We start from the raw sequence: 25,684 nt of genomic DNA, 5'->3' as shown, positions 1-25,684 counted from the left end.
TTCAAAGCTTGGTTCCCAGACCAGTCTGTGGAAAAATACTGACATCCCAAGATGGAGTCCAGCATCATGTGGTCTGACCACATGTCCTTGTAGAGTCATAGCAGCCATTACTCACAGGCTCTTTGGAGTGTTCTCAGGGAGGCCCATCACCAGGTGGAAGATAAGCTTCTTTCCTTAGGCCTATTGCTTTTTTCCTAATGGCCCATTGCCCTGACTAGGCCCTTCCCAACCCACTATCTAGACTAAAAGCATCTTGTCTAGTGGGCGTTTCCCATGTGTAACTACATTTGGAATACAGATAGATAGTCAATATTCATAATTTCAGACATCAAAATGATACATGCATACAAATAGGATAATCATATTCAGCAAATCATAACTTTTCCAATGACACCTAACATGACTTTTCTTGGATAAAATACATCATAATTATGCTACGATCATATCATAATAATATCACTCTGAAGAATATGGGATGCAGTGTCACAGTCTCCACCTAACAGTTAAAGCTGAAATCACTTCAGCTGGGCCAAGTGGTAGGGGCAGCTTAAACCTTCCAGAATCTGTGGACTCCACCAACCCAGGCTAATAAACTAAGGGCATGTCTACACTGGCAAAGTTACAGCACCGGGAGTTACAGTGCCACTCAGAGAGCACTGAAAGGAAACATCTGTTATGTGTTCACACTGTCAGCTGCCTACGCAATAGTGTGTTCACACTTGTGGAATTTGGAGTGTTGCACTCTGGAGCGCTATTCCACAGAGTGTCAAGTATCAGAGGGGTAGCCGTGTTAGTCTGGATCTATAAAAGCAGCAAAGAATCCTGTGGCACCTTATAGACTAACAGACGTTTTGCAGTATGAGCTTTCGTGGGTGAATACCCACTTCTTTGGATGCAAGTAGTGGAAATTTCATGGGGCAGGTATATATATGCAAGCAAGAAGCAAGCTAGAGATAACGAGGTTAGTTCAATCAGGGAGGATGAGGCCCTGTTCATCCTCCCTGATTGAACTAACCTCCTTATCTCTAGCTTGCTTCTTGCTTGCATATATACCTGCCCCTGGAAATTTCCACTACTTGCATCCGAAGAAGTGGGTATTCACCCACGAAAGCTCATGCTGCAAAACGTCTGTTAGTCTATAAGGTGCCACAGGATTCTTTGCTGCTTATTCCACAGAGCATTTCTTCCTCTTCTGCCGCTAAGAGTTGTGGGAAGACAGAGGGGGTCGCGGGGCATCCTGGGTCCTGTCCCAATGCCCTGGGATGCACTGCTTTGCATCTCAGCAATCCCTGTACTTCCGTCTGCATTTGGCACCATCTTTCAATGATTTGTGTACTGCGCACCCTGCCTCTTTGGGCTGCAGGAAGGGATCCCGAACTGTTGACCAGTATGCTGCTCATTCTGACCAATATATCACAAGTGGCAGTGGAGTTATTCCTTAAACTACAAAGGCAAGAGGAGTGTGACATTAATCTCGCCACGCATACTAGCTACAACACAAGATTGCTTGTGGGATTCACGGAGGTGCCGACCACAGAGCAATGCCGCTTTTGGGCTCGGGAAACAAGCACTGAGTGGTGGGATAACATTGTGATGCACGTCTGGGATGACGAGCAGTGGCTGCAGAACTTTTGGCTGAGGAAAGCCACATTCATGGAACTGTGTGATGAGCTCACTCCAGCCCTGCGGTGAAAGGACACGCGAATGAGAGCTGCCCTGCCATTGGAGAAGCGCATGGCAATTGCACTGTGGAAGCTGGCTACTCCAGACTGCTACCAATCAGTCGCTAACCAGTTCAGAGTGGGAAAGTCGACCATTGGACTCGTTTTGACGGAAGCGTGCAGGGCCATTCATCCCATCCTGCTCCAAAAGACCGTGACTCTGGGCAACGTGCGTGACATTGTGGATGGCTTTGCACAAATGGGCTTCTCTAACTGTGGAGGGGTGATAGATGGTACGCATATTCCAATTCTGGCACCAGACTACCTAGCCACCAAGTACATTAATCAGAAGGGGTATTTCTCAATGGTTCTCAAGGCGCTTGTGGATCGTGGATGTTTCACAGACATTAACGCAGGCTGGTCCGGAAAGGTGTATGACGCACGCATCGTTCAGAACACTGGCCTGTTGAGGAAGCTGCAAGCGGGGACTTTCTTCCTGCACCAGAAGATCACCATAGGTTGAAATGCCCATTGTGATCCTGTGAGACCCCGCCTACCCCTTAATGCCAAGGCTTATGAAGCCGTACACAGGGCACCTTGACAGCAGCAAGGAGTGGTTCAACAACAGGCTGAGCAAGTGCAGAATGACTGTTGAGTGTGCTTTTGGCCATTTAAAGGCCCGCTGGCGCGGCCTTTGCCTCTGTGGGAAGCTAGACCTGGCGGATGACAATATTCCTATGCTTATAGCTGTGTGCTGTACGCTCCATAATTTTTATGAAGAGAAGGGTGAAAGCTTCACTCAGGGCTGGACCACAGAGGCTCAGTGCCTGGAGGCTGTTTGAACAGCCAGGGACCAGGGCTATTAGAGGGGTGCAGCACGGGGCCATAAGGATCAGGGATGCCTTGAGGCAGCAATTTGAAACTGAAAGTCACTAATATTTGTTGCTATGCTCGGGAGTGCAGTGCTTGTAGTGCTAGGAGGTGATTGGTGAAGACGATGCAATATGAAGGTTTAACATAATTGTCTGTTGCTTTTCAGGGCTCTGTTTGCTTTCAATCAATAAAGATTGCTTTCAAATCAACACAATTCTTTCATTAAAAAACAACAACCAGAGGAGAGAGTCAAACAGAAGAACCCCATCAGCAGTGAAGGGGTTGGGGGGAAGGGAAGATCCCTGGAGGAGGTGGGGTCCTGGGACAGCTAAAGATTTGTGTATGTCCAGGGATTATATCCAGCATTCTCCTCTGGAGTACAATGCAGTGGCTACTGTACTTCAGCAGGGCCAAACTGCAGAGGGATGGGTGTTGAGTGCAGTGGGTAGTCGGAGTCCACAGTGCTGGAATGGGAGGGGGAAGGAGTGGAATACCACAGATATAGACAGAAGCCAGGAGGTTGATAAGAATGTGTTGGCGGTGTCTGTGGGGACCATGGGAAAGAGTTTTGTGACAGTGACTGCAGGGGAGGGCGGGCATGGAGCTGCTCAGTTTGCATAGCTAGCATTGCCTGGAGCATGTCTGCTTGGCACTCCATAACGTTTAAGAGCCACTCTGTGGCTTCATTCTGGAGTGCTGTGTTCTCCTTTTGGTCCCTCTTCTCGCTGTCCTGCCACTCCTTCAATTCCTGCTTCTTGGCCATGGAGTGCATCATAACATCATGCAGAAAGTCCTCCTTGATTCTTCTTGGCCGCTTTCTAATTCCGCAGAGCCGTTCAGCCGCCGATAACAAAGAGGGAGGCTAGGCTCCCAAGGTCATCTCTGTGAAGTTTAAATGCAACATTTTACAGAAGAAGTATTGTTTGCAACACACAGTGAGGGATAACTCAGTGGTTTGAGCATTAGCCTACTAAACCCAGGGTTGTGAGCTCAATCCTTGAGGGGGCCATTTAGGGAACTGGGGTGAAAAAACCCCCAACTGTCTGGGGATTTGTCCTGCTTTGAGCAGGGGGTTGGACTAGATCTCCTGAGGTTCCTTCCGACCCTGATATTCTATGACTGCATCTATGACTTCTAAAATACAGCCAGTAGTCACACACTGTTATATCCTTGGGGGCAGCCGGTTTAGGAAGAAATCACTTGAGGCTAGACAGCTAACAAAACTACCATTTTATTTACAGACACAGAGCTCACCTAACTGGCCGAAACTGGCTGAGCTATCCCCTAATAATCTAACTCAGTTGCCATAGCAACAAAAACCATGACAACCAAATACACAACATATTCCTCCCCCCCTAATAAAAACATACCCTAAACAAAACACACACTAGACTAGAGAAGGAGGGTAGACTGCCTCCATTCCCGGCTAAACCCTGGGGATTATTTTGCCCCATAACCATGGGTTCGCCCTACCTAAAGATCCAGCCGATGAGGAGGCCTTCTGTCTCTAGGTGGATTATGGCGAACTTCTGGTGTTGTTGCACCCAAAAGTACCATGGGCTCAGGGTCCGCAGCACGAACAGGTGAGGAGGTGGTATCAGCTCGTGCTGGGCAAAGGGGTATCTCAGCCGCCGGCAGTAATGGAGGAGAACAGTCAGGAACAGGTGATTCGTGATTCGGTGTCTCACCAGAAGAGGTGAAGTCAGACCCCTCAACTGCAGATGTGTCCTGAGGACTGGCATGACCTGGCAACAGCTGATCTACATGTCACCGCCAGGTAAGATTCTCTGCAGTCCGGACTGTGTAGGAAACAGGTCCTGTTTGAGTGATGATTGTGGCAGGGACCTATTTAGCTCTGGAAGTATAATTCCGAGCCAAAACTGGCTGTCCCGGGCTAAAGGTTCGGTCTTTTGCTCTGGGTGCCCGTCTGATGACTTGATATTGCTGCTGATGTTGCACAATTTGTCGGGGTTCAGAAGGTTTCAGCAGATCAAAGCAAGTGCGCAGCTGTCGTCCCATCATTAGAAAGGCCGCGGATGCCTGGGTCGTAGCATGAGGTGTGTTTCTGTAGGAAAGTAAGAAGGTATCCAGACGCTTTTGAATGGAGTGTTGTCCCCTTGCTGATTTCAAAGCGTGTTTCATTGTCTGCACAAATCTTTCAGCTAATCCGTTGGTGGATGGATGATATGGTGCTGACGTGATGTGGTGTATCCCATTTGCCGTCATAAAATTTTGAAACTCCTGAGAGACGAACTGCAGTCCGTTGTCGCTCACAAGTTGTTTTGGCAGACCAAAACGACTAAAGAGTCCTCATAGTTTTTTGGATAGTACTCTCTGCAGTAGTGGACTGCATTATAGAGACTTCTGGCCATTTAGAATGGGCATCTACTGCCACCAAGAACATGCTTCCTTCAAGGGGGCCAGCAAAGTCAACATGAATACGTTGCCACGGGTTTTCAGGCCAGTCCCATGGGTGTAGGGGTGCCCACTGGGGTGCATTCCTCACACCCTGACATGACATACAAGCTTTTGCCTTCTCTTCAATAGCACTGTCCAATCCAGGCCACCAAAAATAGCTTCGTGCAATTTCCTTCATGCGCACTATTCCACAGTGACCGGAATGTAGCTGTTCTAACATCTGTGATCTCAGTGGTGGTGGAATAATGACACGTCTCCCCCACAACAAACAACCAGATTGGACCGATAACTCCATCCTCCTGGACATGTAGGTAACAAGGTCAGGTGAGACCAGAGAGGTTTGTCGAGATTTTCCATGCATCACCAGGTCCATAACTTGGGACAATACTGGGTCAACGCGAGTTGCCTTCTTTATCTGAGTAGCAGTGATGGGTGTATTCTCTACCTGTTCAAAGTAGAAGATTTCCTTTTGGGCACTATCTTGATGTTTGACCGGCAAAGGCAACCTTGAGAGGTCATCTGCATTGCCGTGCAGAGTGGATTTCCGATATTTGATTTTATATGTGTGTGCTGAAAGTAACAATGCCCAACGTTGCATACGACTAGCAGCTAATGGGGGAATGCCTGTGTAGGGTCCAAAAATTGACGTCAGAGGTCGATGGTCTGTGAGAAGAGTAAACTTTCGCCCAAACAGGTACTGATGAAACTTCCGAATTCCAAAAACAATTCCTAATGCCTGACGTTCGATCTGGGCGTAGTTAGTTTCTGCTTTGCTTAGAGTGCGTGAAGCAAAAGCAATAGGTCTTTCTTCTCCCGAAGGCATAATGTGTGACACGACTGCTCCCACTCCATAAGGGGAGGCATCGCAGGCCAATTGTAGGGGTAAGGATGGATCAAAGTGCGTTAGAACTTCAGAATTTAGCAATGCATCCTTAGCTTTGTTAAATGCAACATCACAGGCTTCAGTCCACTTCCAGGCCTTGTTCTGCCCAAGGAGCTCATGAAGTGGTTTTAGCAGTGTGGCTAACTGTGAGATGAACTTTCCATAATAGTTCAGTAGTCCTAGAAACAAGCGCAGCTGGCTTACATTTCGAGGTGGGGGAGCCTCCACAATAGCTTTAACTTTTGCAGGGGCCTTATGAAGACCTGCAGAATCAATGATGTGTCCCAAATATTCAACAGAGGACTTGAAGAATTCACACTTGTCTTTGCGAACTCGTAGGCCATACTCTTCCAGTCTTTGTAGGGTAGCCTCTAAATTCTTTAAGTGATCCTCTTCATTTCTTCCAGTGACCAGGATATCATCCAGATAGCACTGAACTCCTGACAAGCCACACAAGATCTGGTCCATAGCCCTCTGGAACAGGGCGGGAGCAGCCGTTATTCCGAAGGGTAGGCGACAGTATCGATAAAGCCCCTTATGAGTCACAATAGTCAACAGCTCTTGGGACTTTTCATCGACGTGCATCTGTAAATATGCTTGACTCAGATCAATCTTACTGAACTTTTGTCCCCCAGCCAGGCCTGCGAAGAGGTCATCGATGCGGGGAAGCGGGTATTGCTCTGCACACAACACTGGGTTGACAGTGACCTTAAAATCACCGCAGATCTGGAGAGAGCCATCTTTCTTCACTATTGGAATGATAGGAGTGGCCCATGAGCTATGGGTAACTAGTATTAGGACTCCATTGGTGACCAGGCGCTCCAGGTCTGCTTCAACTTTTGGCCTGATGGCATATGGCACAGTTTGGGCTTTCAGATATTTTGGTGGACTGTCAGGTTTAATGTTCAATGTCACAGTGATTCCCTTCATACTTCCCAAATCATTTCCAAAAACAGCAGCATGTTTCCTTAGTATAGGGGTTAGACTGGTTTCTTCTTTAGTCATCCGGTGCACTTCTGCCAAGTTCAGTTGAATCTTCCCAAGCCAAGACCTACCCATTAAGGCTGGGTAGTTACCTCTCACCACAAACAGTGGCAATTTAGCAGCCTGTCCATTGAGCTCCACTTTAACATCAATAGTGCCCAACATGGGCACAGCTTCTCCCGTATACGTCTTCAGAACAGTTTTTGTTGCCTTAAGCGGAAGATGCTGTAGCTTTTCTTTATACACAGTCTCGGAGACCAGCGAGACGGCTGCACCGGTGTCCAGTTCCATGCGTATAGGTTTGCCATCCAACAACGGGGTTACCTAGTATTCATGTGAGCCCACTGCCAAAGACAAAACATGCAGTGCACTTCCTCTTGCGATGAGGTGTCACCTTGATCATCCTGGGTCTGCTCTAGGGTATGCAGGGTTCCTCTTTTTGTCGGTCAGACCACCGGCCTCTTTTTCTTTTGTTTACAGGCACACTCAATGTGTCCCTTTTTGCCACAGTGTTGACACACCAGGTCCTTACACCAGCATTCTGATGCCTGGTGACCCGGCTTACCACAGCAGTAACATTCTTGACTCTGCACAGTTTTGTGGGTCAGTTCTTGTGACACTTTTTGCACCCTAGGGGATGCACCGATGTATTGTGCCTCCCTTGTAGCCAGTTCCATGGAGACAGCAATATCAACAGCCTTCTGTAATGTAAGCTGAGCCTCTATCAGTAGGCACTTCCGTATAGCTTCACAGTAGAGGCCACACACTAACCTGTCACGCAGGGCATCATTTAACATCTCTTTAAATTCACAGTGTTCTGCTAGCTTTTTTAAAATTGCTACAAATTGTACAACTGTTTCATCTTCCTTTTGGTCTCTTTTGTGGAACCTATATCTTTCAGCAATTACCAGTGGTTTTGGGGAAAAATGGGACCCCAGGATTTCCACAATGTCACTGTAAGATTTAGTCTTAGGCTTAACAGGGTGTAGTAAGCTGCGTAGCAGGGAGTAGGTTTTAGCCCCTACAACACTTAAGAATATTGGCACCTTCTACGCTTCTGTCAGGGCCGCCCAGAGGATTCCGGGGGCCCGGGGTCTTCGGCGGCGGGGGGCCCCGCTTCGGTGGTAAGTCAGCAGCGGGGGGGTCCTTCTGTTCCGGGACCCGCCGCCAAAGTGCCCCAAAGACCCGCGGCGGGGACCCCCCTCCGCCGAATTACCGCCGAAGCGGGACCCGCCGCCAAAGTGCAGCTCCCACCGCGGGTCTTCGGAGCACTTCGGCGGCGGGTCCCGCTTCGGCGGTAATTCGGCGGCGGGGGGGGGGGTCCTTCTAGCCTGGAGAGGAAGGACCCCCGGCCAGCGAAGACCGGAAGCGAAGAAGCTCTGGGGACCCGGCCCCCGCAAGAGTTTTCCGGGGCCCCTGAAGCGAGTGAAGGACCCTGCTCCAGGGGCCCCGAAAAACTCTCGTGGGGGCCCCTGCTGGGCCCGGGGCCTGGGGTAAATTGCCCCACTTGCCCCCCCCCCCCCCTCTGGGCGGCCCTGGCTTCTGTAATGTCATTTGTAATAACAAAAAGCTCAAAACGCTCAGTATATACATGCCACTGCTCTATATTCTCATCAAAAGGTTCCAGTGGCCTGGTCAGAGTAGCCATGATTTTTAGTTTCACTTTCACAGTCAGGGGAAACAAGCAGGTTTTTTGTTTGTTTGTTCTTTACCTTGACTTCTACTTCCTTCTGTTACTGGAGCAGCACCAGAATCCCACCCTCGTCACCACTTGTTATATCCTTGGGGGCAGCCGGTTTAGGAAGAAATCACTTGAGGCCAGACAGCACACAGCTAACAAAACTACCATTTTATTTACAGACACAGAGCTCACCCAACCGGCTGAAACTGGCTGGGCTATCCCCTAATAATCTAACTCAGTTGCCATAGCAACAAAAACCATGACAACCAAATACACAACACACACGACACTAACTGGCTGACCCCAGGCAAGCACACGAGCCACAAGACCCCCAAAATGGTGAGTAGCTGCAGGGGCAGGGTAAATCACTCTTCCCGGACCCTGCTGTACACTGGGCACGTGGCTCTTGGGGAGAGACAGCACTGTAGGGTAGGGGCTGATAATCATTCCTGTCCCCACACTTTCCACAGGATGTGATCATTATGGAAGATATCTTGCTGCTGAGGGTGAGCAGAGAATCAAGGGAGGGTCTTTTCCAAGACTGCAGCTTCCACCCTGGCCCCTATGTGGCTCGCCTGTGTGCAGCAATGGTCCCCTCCTTCCCCGTGACAGCACAGCGGCGTGGGAAAGTTACCATTAATGAGGCAAGAAACAAAGCAGCTCTGCCAAAGAACCTGCGGCAGTGGATTGCCCAGTATCTCCATGAGAGTTTCCTTGAGATCTCTGAGGCAGAGACCTGTGAAGTGAGGGAGTCAGTCAATAGCCTGTTCCACCGCTTGGATTAGGCATGCAGTGGGAGACAAGCCTGCTTTCTGCAACCCTCCTACCCACAACAACTCACTTCAGTGATTCCCAAAATCAAATCCACTTACCAGGGGCCTCCTCTCCTGTTTGCTCTTTGCCAACATCCAACAGCTGTGACTGGCTAGCCTTCCCCGGAGTAGAAAAGAGCTCCTGTCTGCATGCATCTCTGACCTCCGAGTCATCCTCTGCCTCTGGGTTCCCCTCCCTCTCCACATCGTCATCCAAGATTTCCTCCTCATGGCTCAGTCCACTCTCGACTGGCACGCGAGGCACCGAAGTATCCACAGTGGTCTTCGCAATGGAGGTGGAGTTGCCGCCGATTATCGCGTCCAGCTCTTTGTAGAACCGGCAGCTCATGAGTGTAGCACTGGAGGGGCGGTTTGCCTCCTGCACCTTGTAGAAGGTTTTCGCAGCTCCTTCACTTTGACCCTGCACTGCAGTGTGTCCCGGTCATGGCCCCTTTCTGTCATGGCTTGTGAAATCTGTCCATAGGTATCTTAATTCCTATGGCTTGAGTGCAACTGGGACTGGATAGCCTCCTCTCCCCCAAATGCTGACAAGATCCAGCAGCTCAGCATTGCTCCAAGTGGGGGATTGCCTGGTGCGTGGAGCAGACATGGACATCTGGAAAGATGTGCTGAGACCACTGCATGCATCACCAAGCAAACAGGAAGGGGACTTTCAAAATTCCTAAGAAATTTAAGGGGTGGGGATGACGGTTGGTTACCTGAGGGTAGGGCATTAGAGTTCAAACCGATGACCAAAGAGGCGAGAACAGGCATTGTGGGACACCTCACGGAGGCCAATTGCAGCGCTGTAATTGACCAGTGTCTACACTGGCACTACAGCGCTGTAGCCCCGGCACAGAAAGATGTACATCTCTTGTCTTGGTGGTTTTTTTACAGAGCTGCAACAGCGCAGTTTCTGTGCACTTAGTGGCTTGGCAGTGTGTACATCTCAGGAGTTACAGTGTAGAAAGATGCTTTACTGCACAGAAACTTGCTAGTGTAAACAGGGCCTGAGAGTGGGGAGCTGGGGAAGAAGGAAGTGGCCAGAAGGCACTTGCTAGTCAGTTGCCAGTAGAGGGCTGAGCTTGGGTCTGTTTTTAAGACATACAGGAGGTTGGAAGCCTTACCTACTAGATGATAATTTATTAGTTGCAGTCTTTCTCAAACATATTCTTTTGTTCCCCTTCAATAAAGTTGTCTTTGTTTTAAACCCCTGGACTTGCTGCTTGGGAGTGGGGAAGTATTGCCCATCAAGGCTGTCTGGGGGTTGGATAGTTTCCCATGTGTTTGGATGGGGGTAGGGAGCTGTGTGTGTGTGGGGGGGGCTGTGCAGTAGGGGGTTGTGGGAGAGCATGGCTGGGCTTGGGGTGGTGTGTGGGAGGGCAGCACAGCTGAGTGTGAGTGTGTCTGTGGGGTCTGGCATGGCTGAGGCGGTGTGTATGTGTGAGCGGGCCAGTGCAGCTGCGAAGGGGGGTGGTGTGGCTGGGTTTGGGGGGGATGTGTATGTGGGCAGGGGGCTGTGTGTGTAGGAGTGGCACAGCTGAGCAGAGGGGATGAGTGTATGGGGGTGGTGTGAGACTGGAAGGTGGTGCGGATGGCCTGGGAGATTTTGGGGGGAGATGCAGCTGGCCTGAGGGGGGTGCTGAATGCTTGTGGTGTCCTTGCATGACTGGGGGTGCTTTGTGTGTGGGGCCTAGCTTGACTGTGTGTGTGTGAGAGGAGCTGTGGAGGGGAGTGGTGTGGTTGGGCTGGGGGGGATCTGTTTGTGTGTGGGCTGGGATGGTGTGGCTGGGCAGGGGGCTTCATGTATGTGGGGTTAGCATGGCTGAGTGTGTGGAGGTGGGGAAGACCAGCACAGCTGTGGGAGCTGTGTATGGGGCAGGAGATGGCGAGGCTGTGTGTGGGGGAGCTGGCAGCATGTCTGGGCTGTGAGCATGTGTATGTGTGTCCAGGGTGGGTGCAGGGGGTTGTGTTTATGGGGGGTGGCAGGACTGGGCTTGGTGAAGAGGATTGTGTGTGGGCAGGGGTGGTTATGTGCAGGGGTAGGCGGTGTGGCTGAGGGATGCTGTGTTTAGGGACAGAGACAGTGTGGCTGTTTGGGGGGCTCTCTGTGTAGAAGGAGGTGTGGCTGGGTGGGGCCTGTAGGGGGCATAGCTGGTCATGTGGGGAGCACAGCTAAAGGTGTGTGTGGGGACAGGGACCCACCCTGGCTGAGGCACTATCTACTTGGTGCAGGAAGTGTGTTTGTGCAGGCAATAGCAAAGCTAGGTGGGGGAGGCAGAAGTGTGGTGCTACCTATACTGCAAAGAGGGTCAGTAGTGCAGCTGGGTAGGGGATTATGGGGAGGGCACAGAAAGGGATGGGGCTGGGGGCTCTGTGTGTGTGGTGCTACCTAGGCCATGCAGGGGGCTGTGAGCGGTGGGGGTCTGTTGGAAGGGTTGGCATAGCTGGGTGGAGGGCGGGGGTAGCGCAGCTAGGAGACAGTGCAGAGGTCCATGTGTGGGGTGGGCTGTGGCAGAGCTGTGGGAGGGAGGAGCTTGGCAGGGGAAACTGGCACAGATGGGGAGGCTATAGGGGACAGTAGCATAGCTGGGTGGGGGCTGCGTGGCTTTGTGTGGGGACGAGGGTTGCGGGGGGCTGAGGGATGGCACAGCTGGCTGCGGGGCTGCAGCACACCTGGGGGGGGGGGGAAGAGGGGGCAGTGCCGCGGCTGTTGGGAGGCCGCGGGGGGCGGTGTGGGACAGCACGGCTCTGCGTTGGTTTGGGGCTGAATGTGGGGGCTGCTGCTCGGCTGTCGGGGGCGTGGTGGGGGGCACTGCGGAGGGAGCGCGCGCTGCCCGCTTCCGCAGGGGCGCTGAAGGGGCAGGAGCCGGGCTGGGGGGAGAACGGGGAGCGGCGCTAAGCGCGCAAGGCGCGGGCTGCCGGGGGCGGGCGGCTCCGGGCGGTGCCTCTTTGCGACACACCCAGCGCTGAGACCAGGAACAGGAACAGCCGCTCCCGCCTCAGCCGCTGCTGCGTCCGCCCAGCCCCGCAGCGACCGAACGGCCCGGCCCGGCCCGCAGCACCATGTCTGTCTCGGAGGAAGCTGACGGGCTCGGGGTGGCCCGGCCCCATTACGGCTGTGAGTACCGGGGAGGGCGGTGCCCGCCTTCGGGGCCCAGGGGCTTCCCGCTGTTCTGGGGATGGGCCCTGTCTTCGCGCCCGCCGCCCCTGCCCGAGTGTCCCGGCTCTGGGGATCCTGTGGGGCGTGGAGATGGGTTCGGGGACAGGCGGGGGACGCGGGTTGTGGTCTGCGGCCGGGGCGTGTGGGTTGGGACCGGTCCCGGGGCCGGGCGGGGCGAGGAGCTTGTCCGCGGCGCTGGGGGATGGGGACGGTCTGACTGGAGCAGTCACGTCTGACTGACGCGCAGTCGTCAGCGCCGCCCTCCGCATGGCGGGGCTCGGTGTGCCTGGCTGAGCCCAGCCGGCCCCGGCGGCCGCCTCTGGACAGTGGGCGCCTAAGGGTGCCTTGGCACATGGGGCAAGTGAGGAAGTCACAGACGCTGCAACTGCCTCGTGTCTCACGTAGAATTAGCGCTGGAAAAGGCTTGCTCGGTCAGAACGAGCCTCGCTCCTCCCCGGGGCCTGTGCGGGCGTGTTCCTTGCAGAATTCGGTCTTCAGGGCTCTGCCAGGCCAGTTTTATTGACCTTAGTGTTGGGGTTTCTACCCCTTTCTTTGGGAGACTCCCATGGCTACATTGATCTGTCAAGGATCTTTTCAAATGGTCTGTCTAAATTTACCTTGTCTGAATTCAAACATCTCAATTAATCTTTGCATGTTCAAGTTTTCCTTTTCTGCGTTTCTTGAACAAAACTATCAGGTTACAGGCCTGCTTCCTCCTCATTCTGCTGTATTAACGTAAATGTACTATTCACTACTTTTAGATATTCTGTAAAAGACATCTGAAATATTTGGAAACATATCAGTCTTAAAATATTAGAGAGACTAGGTGGGTGAAGTAATATCTTTTATTGGACTAACTTCTTTCGGTGAGAGAGACAAGCTTTTGAGCTTACACAGAGCTCTTCAGGTCTGAGAAGTAGTCACAGTGTTGCAGCTAACCTGAAGATGAGCTCTGTGAGCATGTCTTTCTCACCAACAGAAGTTAGTCCAATTAAAAAACGTTACCTTTACACCTTGTTTCTTAATAGCCTAAGACCAACAACGCTGCAGCCTACAAATATGAATGGCTTGACATCCATTTATGCACTTGCAAATAAGAAGCTGGTCCCTGCAGCCTACAAATATGAATGGCTTGACATCCATTTATGCACTTGCAAATAAGAAGCTGGTCCTTGCTAACACTATCGGTTTGTGCTGAATTTAAACTTACCTTTAAAAGTCATGACATATTTGTCTCCTATTATTCTGCGCACAGTATTTTAAAATCCTGCATATGTTGTTTGTCAAAATAACACTATATAAACATGCCAGTTTGAATTATTTTGGTAATTTATTTCAAAATACCTGTCAGTAACTATGTCTGTAACAGTACAGACAAATAAATAAATAAATCACGAAATTTTTTTTGACAAATAGATTCCTTACTAGGCATATTAATACAGAACTTGAGTAATTTATTTAAACTACAATACAGAAATGTATTTCTGCATCCCTCAGAAGCAGTGTAAAGGCTTGGGGGAGTCAGGGGTAATGGAGGAGCTGAGGGACAGGGAAGGAGCCTGGGACTATACCTGGAGAGTTGTTGAGTGTGGGTGGGAGAAATATGCAACTGTTTCTTTTGAGGGGAGAATTGTTAGCAAACTGGGGAGATTTCCCCCTTGCTGACACTGGTTGACTCTGAGCCTTTCCTGTTCAGTCAGGCACATCTGCTCCTGCCCCCATGTGGCCCTGGAGCCCCCTCCCATTTAGTCCCTGGCTCAGTGCTGTCACCGCACTAGTTCCCTAGCCCACACCCCAGTCTGTCCCCCCACTAACTCCCTTCTGAACCCAAGTCTGTGACCCCCCAGTAGCCCTGTGTGCCGCACTATGCCTCCTAACCTGGCTCCACCAGCAGGCTGTTGTAATGAAAGTAGCTGGCTGCTAGCTGTTGCTGCCAGTCAGTCAGCTGTTCTGGTGCCACAGCGGCCTGTGGTGGGAGAAAGGCAGAACTGCAGCACTTTGTGGGCAACTATTTTTTGCAGAGGAGAAAAATAAAATTCTGCACCGGATATGAATTCTCTGTGTATGCAGTTGTGCAGAGTTCTCTCAGGAATAGACTCTTATGTTTGTGATAATAGCTTTCCAAAAGTAACCTAATGCTGTGGTATCTTCCACAATCTGCAGGCAGACAGCTGTGTTGCTGCCATTGCTGCTTAGTGCTTTCATAAGCATATTCAGTGTGTAACTCCATGCTGGTGGTGATCAGTGTTGCAACATTGACGTTAGCAGGTTTCATGCTATTTTCCCTCTGATTTTGCTTGGGAAAACTATTAGAAACCAGCTGAGGTAGAGACTTATTAATAATGTAGGAAAGGACTCAAAAATGGAGGCTGAGGTGGGAGTAGAATAGTGGAGACCTATTGGTAACAGTGAGGGTGCTGGAAGAAGGGGTAGAATAAAGGAGAGCCACCCCTCTTGAAGCCTCCAAGAAGTTGTGTGGGGTAGTAGTGGCAAGATGAGAGAGGTTCTCTCTGCCAATAACCAGAAGGAAGCACCTCCATCCTCAAATATATCAGAGCTGCTCTAGACAGGCTAATATGAAGGATGGAAACCCCTGAATTGGTATAGGGACTAGTAGCCTGCGGGTGTGTACAATATAACTAAACTTGTTTTTTGTTAGTGTCAGGGCCGGCTCCAGGCACCAGCGCAGCAAGTTGGTGCTTGGGATGGCCCATGGAAGGGGGTGGCATGTCCGGGTCTCCGTCGGCAGTTCAGCGGTGGGTCCCTCGGTCTCTCTCGGAGGGAAGGACCGGCTGTCAAATTGCTGCCGAAGAATGAAGCGGCCTGGTAGAACAGCCGCCAAAGTGCCGCCGATCATGACTTTTTTTTTTTGCCGCTTGGGGCAGCAAAAAAGCTGGAGCCGGCCCTGGTTAGTGTCCATCTGCATAATTTTTGGGCACCTTCCCAAAGATAGTAACCACAGTTGCAAACAATTGGTGCTATGTTTTTTTTTTTTAATCTCTATTTCTTCCCTTCCTTCTCTCCTAATATTCCTCTTCTTCCCACCTCCCCCTTCTTGTCTTCACAACTCTTTTCTTCTTTTTTTACACTTTGTTCTGAAGGCTGTGAAACTTGTAGTCATTTTTATCTCCTTGGACATGAGTACCAAAGCCTTGACTCTGTCTTGCTCTGAGGTTGACAGCTTCATAGCTCCAGTGGAACATAAGAGTTGGGGGAAGTTCCTGGTTGTGAAGAGAGACACCTTTCTGAGGTATCTTGGGCTGGTTCCATGCGGGACCTTAAAGATTAGTATTAAGACCTTATATTTTATTCTCTGGGGAGTTGGTGTAATGAGTGGAATACTGGTGTGATGGACCTTTCAGTGGCTAGCAGGAGGGGAGGTGGGCTTCTTAGTGGGGTGTTGTCCCTGAACTTTGCTGGTATAGTCTATTCCCTTGCAGTCTTTTGTATCAAACTATGGCAGGTGTTTGATAGCTTTTTCATACCCTATTTAAAATCTTTTTCACATAAAAATGAATTAAAACATTTATCCATTCAAATGCTACAGCAAGGGTTCTCAAACTGGGGATCGCAAGGTTATTACATGGGGTTGCGAGCTGTCAACCTCCACCCCAAACCCCGCTTTGCCTCCTGCATTTATAATGGTGTTAAATATGTAAAAAGTGTTTTTAATTTATAAGGGGGTGTCACTCAGAGGCTTGCTATGTGAAAGGGGTCACTAGTACAAAAGTTTAAGAACCCCTGTGCTACAGGCTTAGAATTGTTCAAAAAAGCATCTTCCCTTCTACTAATGTACTGCAGCAAGCACACTCACTAGTCTTTATTGTCTGAATGAATAGTTTCATTTGATGTAAGGTGTGACTATTACAAGGGGCCAAGGTCCCACTCTACCCCTTAATCCATAAAAAAGGGAATACTTTTTTTACACAATTTGTCTCTGGAACTAACTCCCACAAGAAATCATTGAGGCTAAGATACCCAGCCCAGACCTCATCTCTTGGTTTAAAAAAATTGACATTTATATGGATGAGAACATCTGCAGTTGGTTACATTAAATAAATACAAATTGAAGGGCTATAAGCCAACCTCTGACTGACAGGGTTAGGAAGAAACTTCCCCTATAGGGAAGTTATTTCAGAACTGCCCACTGTGGGATTTCTTATAATTTCCTTGAAGCATCAGGTACTGCCCTCTGTCAGATGCAGGATACTGGACTACATGGACCATTGGTTTGATCTAGTATGGCAATTCCTATGTTTTAAAACAAAGCAACCCCCTAACAAAACAAACAAAGAAAGATTTGGGTTTCTGTTGTGACAGGCCAGTGATAATTGTAGATTTTCAGTCTGAAAAAACAATAAAAGTCCATTGACCACTGCAGATTCTCCTTTTTAATATAGCAGAAAATAGGGTTGAGATTTTCAAAGCTTCCATTACAGTTAGTGGAAGAGATATAGCTAAATCCCCTGAACTACTCTGAGAACTTAAACTTAGGCTTCTACATCAACAGCAAGATGCAAGTGAGATGTCCTTTGGTTCCAAGTTCAGGTATAACAAGGAACTTTGGGTGCCACTATATGTTTCCTTTCCTGCACTGCAAAGAGCAATAGGATTGTGAGATGGAGGTACTCCCATTTGCTCTGTGTGTGATACCTGTCTCTCCATTCATGTTCTTTCTGCACCCTCCCCACATGCATAAAACATCCAGTCACCCTTCTGTATACTTCCCTTGACACAAGAAGAGCATTCCTTGGTTCCTTCTGCTACAAGAGGACCCCTTTTTCCCACTGATGTGATTGTGTCCCTTTTAAATGAATTCATATTACATAAAAAACTGTTTAAATTTGCAATCTGAATGAAATATTAACACTGAAAAGTCAGGAAATTGCAAGTTAATGCTAAACCTTAGGCCTGCCCCTTCGTGCTGTATGCATTGTAATACAGTCTTTAATTACATGACTGCATGCTATTATTTTCACAGGACCCATTCATTGTTCAATGTATAGTTTAGAACAGTGTTTTTCAAACCATGGGTCGCGACATATAAGGTCCTGGGTTGCCTTACTCTGGTCCGGGACGTTAAAAGTCCCCTCAGTGTTGCTGCCTACCTAAGGTAGGCTAGTGCCTACCTTTTCTGATACCGTGCTGTGTGCTGGAAGTGGCCAGCAGCAGGTCCAGCTTCTAGGTAGGGGGGGCCATGGGGCTCCGCCCTGAGCACCAGCTCCGCACTCCCATTGGCCGGCAACTGACCAACGGGAACTGGTGGGGGCAATGCCTGTGGGCAAGAGTCGCACGGAGTGCCTTGTGTGCCTCTGCGTAGGAGCAGACCTGCTGCTGGCCACTTTTGGGGCACAGCATGGTCTGTGGTGCACCCCGGCTGTGCTGCTGATTGGGAGCCACCGGAGTTAAGTCTGTACCCTGTGCCCCAATCCCCTGCCCCAGCCCTGAGCCCCCCCAAACCTGGAACCCCTTCCTGCACCCCAAACCCCTCATCCCCAGCCCCACCCCAGAGCCTTCACCCCCAGCCCAAAGCCCCGACCCCCTCCTGCACCCCAACCCCCTGCCCTAGCCCAGAGTCCTGTCTCATACCCTGAACCCCTCATTCCTGGCCCCACTCTGCAGCCCTCACCCCTGCAACCCAACCCTCTGCCCCAGCCCTGAGCCCCTCCCACACCCCAAGCCCTTCATCCCCAGCTCTGTTGGGTCGGGGGCATCAACAATTTTCTTCAAATGGGTCCCCAGAAAAAAAGATTGAAAACCACTGGTTTAGAAGATGTGCACTCAATGAGGCAGGGGTTCATAGTGAATGAGAAGATGGTCTTCTAGATTTGTGGCTCATTTTGGGCCTAGTTGTGTTTGAAGTTATCACAGTATAAATCTGAGATAAATCCATTGAAACTAATGGTCTGATTCTGAATGTTCATGTATGTATATGAGTAGATTTGTACCCTCTGTACAGTGAATGAGGTAGGGATTTTCTCACTGAACAGAAATAAGCAAAAATAAGCTTGCTCAGCTGTCTCACTTAGGCCGGGTCTACACTAGGCGTTTAAACCGGTTTTAGGAGCATAAAACCGATTTAACGCCACACCCGTCCACACTGAGAGGCCCTTTATATCGGTATAAAGGGCTCTTTAAACTGGTTTCTGTACTCCTCCCTAACGAGAGGAGTAGCGCTAGTATCGGAATTACCATATCGGATTAGGGTTAGTGTGGCCGCAGATCGACGGTATTGGCCTCCGGGCGGTATCCCACAGTGCACCACTGACCGCTCTGGACAGCAATCTGAACTCGGATGCAGTGGCCAGGTAGACAGGAAAAGCCCCGCGAACTTTTGAATATTTCCTGTTTGCCTAGTGTGGTGATGCAGTTAAAAATCAAAATAAAGAAAGAGCTCCCGCATGGACCATGCGGATGTGATCGCTGTAAGGGCAGGCAAATCTGTTCTATCAGCGCTCCGTTACAGAAGACGAAATTCAAAATCATTTTTAAAAAATCTCCAGACAGATGCCATAGCAGGGGCTCAGCGCACTGCTGCGTGACAAACGTAACGGAAAGCCAAAGAATCAAATGGACGCTCATGGACTGGAGGACTCAAGCTATCCCACAGTTCCTGCAGTCTCCGAAAAGTATTTGCATTCTTGGCTGAGCTCCAAATGCTTCTAGGGTCAAACACAGTGTCCGCGGTGGGTCAGGGCATAGCTCAGCAATTTACGCACCCCCCCACCCACCCCCAGAAGTGAAAGGGAAAACAATCCTCTCTTGACTCTTTTACATGTCACCCTATCTTTACTGAATGCTGCAGATAGACCCGATGCTGCAGCACTCAACACCAACAGCCTTGCTCCCCCCGCTATGGGTGGCTGATGGTGCAATATGACTGGTATCCGTCCTCATCATCAGCCTATTAGCACATGGGGCAGTGCAAAAGGACTGGTAACCATGCAGACTAGCATCGGTGAGGTCTATCAAGGGTACCTGGCCCTAATTTTTCCTGGTAGATGGTGCAGTATGGCTGATAACCATCGTCGTCATAGCAACAGGGGGCTGAGCTCTGTCAGCCCCCACCCTTCATGTGTAAAAAAAAGATTCAATTGCCCCTGGACTAGCAGAGGGATGCTGGGCTCCTCTCCTCCACACTCCTTACTGACCTGTCTGGACTATCATAGCAGCTGGAGACTGCCTTCCACTCATTTCTCACTAACAAGTCAGTGTGTCTTATTCCTGCATTCTTTATTACTTCATCACACAAGTGGGGGGACAATGCTACAGTAGCCCAGGAAGGCTGGGGGAAGAACGGAATCAACAGGTGGGGTTGTTGCAGGAGCACCCCCTGTGAATAGCATACAGCTCATAATTTCTGCAGGATCTGACACAGAGCAGCTGTGCTCTCTGATACAGTGGTTCTCTAGTATACTTGCCCATATTCTAGGCAGGACTGATTCTATTTTTAGATACCAAAAAGGAGGGATTGACTCAGGGAGTCATTCCCAATTTTGGCTTTTGCGCCCCTGGCTAAGAGCAGCCAGGGGCACTTATGACAGCAATAGATGGTGCAGTGCAAAAGGACTGGTAGCCACGATCATCTTATTACCAATTTATGGTATGGTAGATGGTGCAATATGGCTGGTAACCATCTCTGCTATCATGCAAAAGCAAAAGCATGCTGCTGTGTAGCGCTGCTGAATCGCCTCTGTCAGCGGCATCTAGTACACATACGGTGACAGTCACAAAAGGCAAAACAGGCTCCATGATTGCCATGCTATGGCATCTGCCAGGGCAATCCAGGGAAAAAAGGCATGAAATGCTTGTCTGCCGTTGCTTTCCCAGCGGAAGAAGTGACTGACGACATTTACCCAGAACCACCCGTGACAATGATTTTTGCCCCATCAGGCACTGGGATCTCAACCCGGAAATTCCAAGGGGCGGGGGAGGCTGCGGGAACTATGGGATAGCTACTGAATAGCTACCCACAGTGCAATGCTCCAGAAATCGACGCTAGCCTCGGACCGTGGACGCACACCACCGATTTAATGTGTTTAGTGTGGCCGCGCACACTCGATTTTATACAACCTGTTTTGCTAAACCGGTTTATGTAAATTCGGAATAATCCCGTAGTGTAGACGTACCCTAATTGCGCACTGAATGAGTTGGGATTCTTAGGAAATACTGCCATCTGATTATGTAGTTTAAATACTGTATTGCAGTGCAGATTCACAAGGAGGCAGTGTTAATGTTGCACAGGCCCCAGACCTGGCCCACAGCAGTTCAAAGCTGCATTGCATGGAAAACCTGGCTTAGCTCCAATTTGGACGCTGCCCAGTGTGGAGGGAATGTCTGTGTAATTTAGTTATGGAGGTTTAATAAGCCTCTATTAAGCATGTGTAAACTGCACTTTTTCAGAGATCTATAACTTGGCCAAATTTGGGTGGATTTTCATGGGCACAGCAAAAGGATTGCTCTCATAGAGGCCATCTCTGCCTAAATTTCAAGTTCCTGTCCCAAAGAATGGGGCCACTAAAGCTGCTCCGTTTTAGTTCGTTTCAATGCCAAAACCTTTAGGATGGAAATGCTTAGGCATCCTTAATAGGATAGCTTTTTTTACATGCTCCAGCTACAGTAAATTTTAAAATCTCATTCACATAAAATATTTATATACATAAAATCTCATTCACATAAAATATTTCTTCTTACGTATATAAATATTTTATGTGAATGAGAGTTTTTTTTTAGGCGGCTATTCATGTCTGGAATTAAAATAATCTCTAGTAATCTTATTCTGACTTCCTGCATAACACAAGATTTAGAACTTTGCACATGGTAATGTAATTTCATGTAATGAATGCAATATAAATAATGCAGTCTAACAGGACATAACTTGAAGATGTCTTATTTTATTGAATAGGTTGGGGGGCAGTTAGTGGTTCTTAACGTTCATTACACATATGAAATGGGATGTGTTGTATTAATTTCATGGGTGAAAATTGTTAAAGGTGTTATAAACAAGCATTTATACTGAAACTTGAGAGAGAGGACAGGAGGAATCATAGAATATTAGGGTTGGAAGAGACCTCAGGAGGTCATCTAGTCCAATCCACTGTTCAAAGCAGGACCAACACCAACTAAATTAGTGGTGGCCAACCTGAGCCTGAGAAGGAGCCAGAATTGACCAATGTATTACTGTTGCTCTTTGGGAATGTACGTCAGCAGCCCCACATCAGCTCTCCCAGGGCCTCCCACCAACTTGCAGCTCCACCGATCAGCGCCTCCCCGTCCCTCCCAGCACCTCCCAATCAGCTGTTTCGTGGCATGCAGGAGGATTGAGGGGAGGAGGAGCGAGGGCACTGCAGGCTCAGGGGAGGGGGCTGGAAGGGGTGGAGTGGGAGCAGGGCCTGTGTCCTCATTTCCCTTTTTATAGACAGGCACTATATTTGCCCTTTTCCAGTCTTCTGGAATCTCTCTCATCCTCCATGAATTCTCAAAGATAATCGCTAATGGCTCAGATATCTTCTTAGTCAGCTCCTTGAGTATTCTAGGATGCATTTCATCAAGCCCTGGTGACTTGAAGACATCTAATTTGTCCAAGTAATTTTTAACATGTTCTTTCCCTATTTTAGCCTCTTCTGATCCTACCTCACTTTCACTGGCATTCACTATTTGAGCTATGAGGTGACTGATAGCTCAAAAGATGAGGCTGGCGTATTGACTCTTATCTTTGCCTTTGAAGAGATTATGAGAATCTTTGGTGAGAGCAGTTTCAGTGGAGTACAGAGGCCAGAAGCTGAATTGGAGGCGAGAAATACCAAACAGGGCTTGTAGATAGACCATTCAGTAATCTTAGAGATGAGATGGAGCAGTAATTATAGTGTGTGGGGAAAGAGCCAGAATTGACCAATGTACATTGCCTCACTAGAGAGTGAGAGGATTCAGGAGGGAATAAGTGGGCATTAGGGAGATCAGTGGATGAGATGGGGTCTCTGGGGTAAATGGAGGGGTTAGCAGTAAAGAGAAGACGAGGTACTTCTGTGCCAGTGACAGGAGAGAAAGGGAAGAATCATTTTTCGATTATTGTGTTTTCTTTAATTTGTAATGGACAGCTTGATTTGGCCATCAAGCCAATGCAGGACAGTGGAAAAATTGGACCCAGGTTTAATCCTGTTTGTTATAGTATGGAGTCATAATGAATCAGAGCCATGTAGAGGCACTGTGTTCTAGTAGAGAGGGACATAGACAAGGAACCAGGAGTCCTGGGTTCTTTTTCTGGTTCTGATACTGATCTGCTGTGATACCTGGCGGGGAGGAGGGGATGGATAGGAGGGATAGCTCAGTCGTTTGAACATTGGCCTGCTAAACCCAGGGTTGTAAATTCAATCCTTGAGGAGGCCATTTAGGGATCTGGGGCAAAAATCTGTCTGGGGATTGGTCCTGCTTTGAGCAGGGGGTTGGACTAGATGACCTCCTGAGGTCCCTTCCAACCCTGGTATTCTCTGATTCTAAGTCATTTGCCCTCTCTGTTTTCTGTTTCCCGTCCCACTCTTTGTCTTGTCTATTTAGATTGTAAGTCCGTGGTTTCCAACCTTTTTAAGCACAAGATCACTTTTTGAATTTTAGTGCAATCCAGGATCTACCCCACCCATTCCCCAAAGCTCCACCCCTTCCCCCAAGGGCCCACTGTGCTGATTCCACCCCCCTCCCTTCATTGCTTGCTCTCTCCCACCCTCACTCAGTTTCACCAGGCTGGGGCAGGGAGTTGGGGTGTGGGCTCTGGGCTGGGGCTGAGGGGTTTGGAGTGTGGGAGTGGGCTCCTGGCTGAGCCTATGCCAGGGGGTTAGGGTGCAAGAGGAGGTGAGGGTTGTGAGCTCTGAGAGGGAGTTTGGGTGCAGGAAGGGGCTCCAGGCAGGGGGTTGGGGTGCAGGATGGGGTTTGAGGTTCAGGAGGAGGTACAGGGTGCTGGCTCCAGGAGGGGGCTCAGGGCTGGGGCAGAGGGTTGGGGTACAGGAGGGGGTATGGGGTGCTGGCTACAGGAGGGGATTAAGGGCTGGGGCAGGGGGTTCTGGGTGCAGGAGGGAGTACGGGGTGCTGGCTCCAGGAGGGGGCTCAGGGGTGGAGGTTGGGGTGTGGGTGGGGTGTGGGCTCCCACTGGGTGGCACTAACCTCGGGTGGTGGCGCAGCGGGGTTAAGGCAGGCTCCCTGCCTGCCCCAGCCCCACGCCGCTCCTGGAAGCTGACGGCATGTCCTTGCGCCATGACCCTGGGGGGAGGGGCATATCGCTCCATGCACTGCCCATCCCTGCAGGCACTGCTCCCGCAGCTCCCATTGGCCTCAGTTCCCTGTGCCCAGCCAATGGGAGCTGTGGGGGCTGTGCTTGCTGGCAGGAGTAACGCACGGAAACCCTCTGCCCCCCATGCAGGGACGTGCTGGCCGCTTCCAGGAGCAGCGCGGGGCCAGGGCAGGCAGGGAGCCTGCCTTAGCCCTTGTGCGTTGATGGACTTTTAGTGGCCAGAGATTGTGATCGACTGGCAGACGCTCCGCAATCAATCTACTGGTTGGTGACCACTGCTGTAAATTCTTTCGGTAAAGGACTCTACCTTCCTATATGTTCGTAAAGTGCCTACCTCAATCAGTCCTCTATGGCCTCCAGATGCTATTGTAATACATAGAATATAGAATATGCTGTGTGCACTGATATGGCTCTCCTTGGGCAAGATGACACATTTTACTGTGGAGATAGGTGCAAGCTGCTGAAGTCAAGGGTCGCTTATATACATGCATATCAGGTGTGTTGAAGACTGACAGTGTTTTTGACTCTTTTCAGCTGTCCTGGATAATGAGAGGATGACAGCAGAGGAGATGGATGAGAGAAGACATCAGAATGTGGCTTATGAGTATCTTTGTCATCTGGAGGAAGCAAAGAGGTAAGGAGGGGAGGCTTGAAACTATTGAGATATTGAGAGGTATTATTGTACCTGCTTAAGAGAGTATTTGGACATAATTTAGTCCTTGACTGTTGTTGAGTGGCTATATGAGGTAGATAGCTAGAAAATGTGTACATATTGTATAATTGGGAGAGGAAACAGTATATGAGGTCAGTGCAGAAAACTATGTTGATGTAATTGGCTTACCCTGTATGCATATGTAATTTAAAAATATTGTTATGTGTAAAATGTTATGCCTGCATTATAGGTGAAGAGAGTAGTGACACAGGTAAGACTACCTAACACTTTCCACTATAATCCTCTGTTTTTAGTTCCTTATAACTTTGCCAAAATGTTATGGTTTTGGATGAAATTTTCCATGGTGGGTCTCTGCCTTAAGTTTCCAAGAACAAGATTTGGGAAAAATAATTTTGCCAATATCAATACATTTTTTCCAAGCATTTTGAACAATTCTAGTGCTTTTGAAATTTGGTGGAAAATTTGAAATTTGGCAGGTGATTGGTCTTGGGGTCAGAGAGATGACTGTTGTTGACTCCTTGAAAACCCAGCCATATTTGGCCAAGATACAAGGTGGAGTATCTTGGCAGTAGAACTTGTTCTACACTTGCTCCTTAATTTTCTGAATGTTCCACCTGTACATGTTTCCAAGCTGTACAAAGTTGCATGAGTCTGCCTGCATATCCTTCTCCTTCAAAATATCCTTTAGGAAAAAGCACATTGAGCTGGGAGCCATGAAACTGTGAATTTAAATCTTACCTCTTCCCGTGATTGTTGACTATCTGAGCACAAGGTCACTTCTGGTACAGTTGGGAGTAGAACCCACGGCTCTAATATTTCAAACTCAATTTGAATCCACTTGCGCAGCTTTCCAAAAGAATCTGCTATATTTATGTGCTTGGTTATGCACCTTGCAAAATGGGGCTACTTCTGTATATATATCTCACTGTTTCAGTGTATGATGTATTCCTCTCTAGAAACTGGTTCATAAACAAGCCACTATGATAGTACTTCAGCTCTAGTGGTAGAGGTCGAGGCTGCAGTGCTGAAGATCCCAGGTTCAAACTCTGCTGACCACTCATTCAATGATCAGTGCATGTTTTGCAGTTTACTTCCTTCCAGGTCAATATGAAGATGTCCTGATAGTGAGGCTTACTGGTTCTGCTGAGTGAGCAGGATTCCATTTTCTGTTTCCATCAGTTGTAGGCTGAATGAGGTATTGTTTAATTCCCATCAGCTCAGCTGGAGCTTTGTGTCAGCTCCTGTTTGGACTTCC

General features: G+C 49.2%; 1 protein-coding gene across 6 annotated transcripts in view; it reads left to right on the top strand.

Moving 5' to 3' along the window:
- The window catches only part of IQGAP1 (IQ motif containing GTPase activating protein 1), a 206,228-nt gene that overhangs the window by 21,448 nt on the left and 159,096 nt on the right, over nucleotides 1-25,684 (top strand). For 2 of the 6 annotated variants that reach the window (XM_039492768.1, XM_039492767.1), the window contains exon 3: nucleotides 24,291-24,390. In XM_039492768.1, the coding sequence (XP_039348702.1) occupies nucleotides 24,311-24,390 (80 nt within the window). In that variant the 5' untranslated portion in view covers nucleotides 24,291-24,310. Of the gene's footprint in view, nucleotides 1-8,780; nucleotides 8,840-8,987; nucleotides 9,007-12,258; nucleotides 12,434-12,825; nucleotides 12,907-24,290; nucleotides 24,391-25,684 lie in introns of those variants that run through there. The other 4 variants (XM_039492766.1, XM_039492769.1, XM_039492765.1 and 1 more) reach the window with 4 other exon arrangements.

The sequence above is a fragment of the Mauremys reevesii genome, linkage group 10, assembly GCF_016161935.1.
Source record: "Mauremys reevesii isolate NIE-2019 linkage group 10, ASM1616193v1, whole genome shotgun sequence".
Taxonomy (NCBI): domain Eukaryota; kingdom Metazoa; phylum Chordata; order Testudines; family Geoemydidae; genus Mauremys; species Mauremys reevesii.
This window is presented reverse-complemented; position numbering and strand designations above follow the sequence as displayed.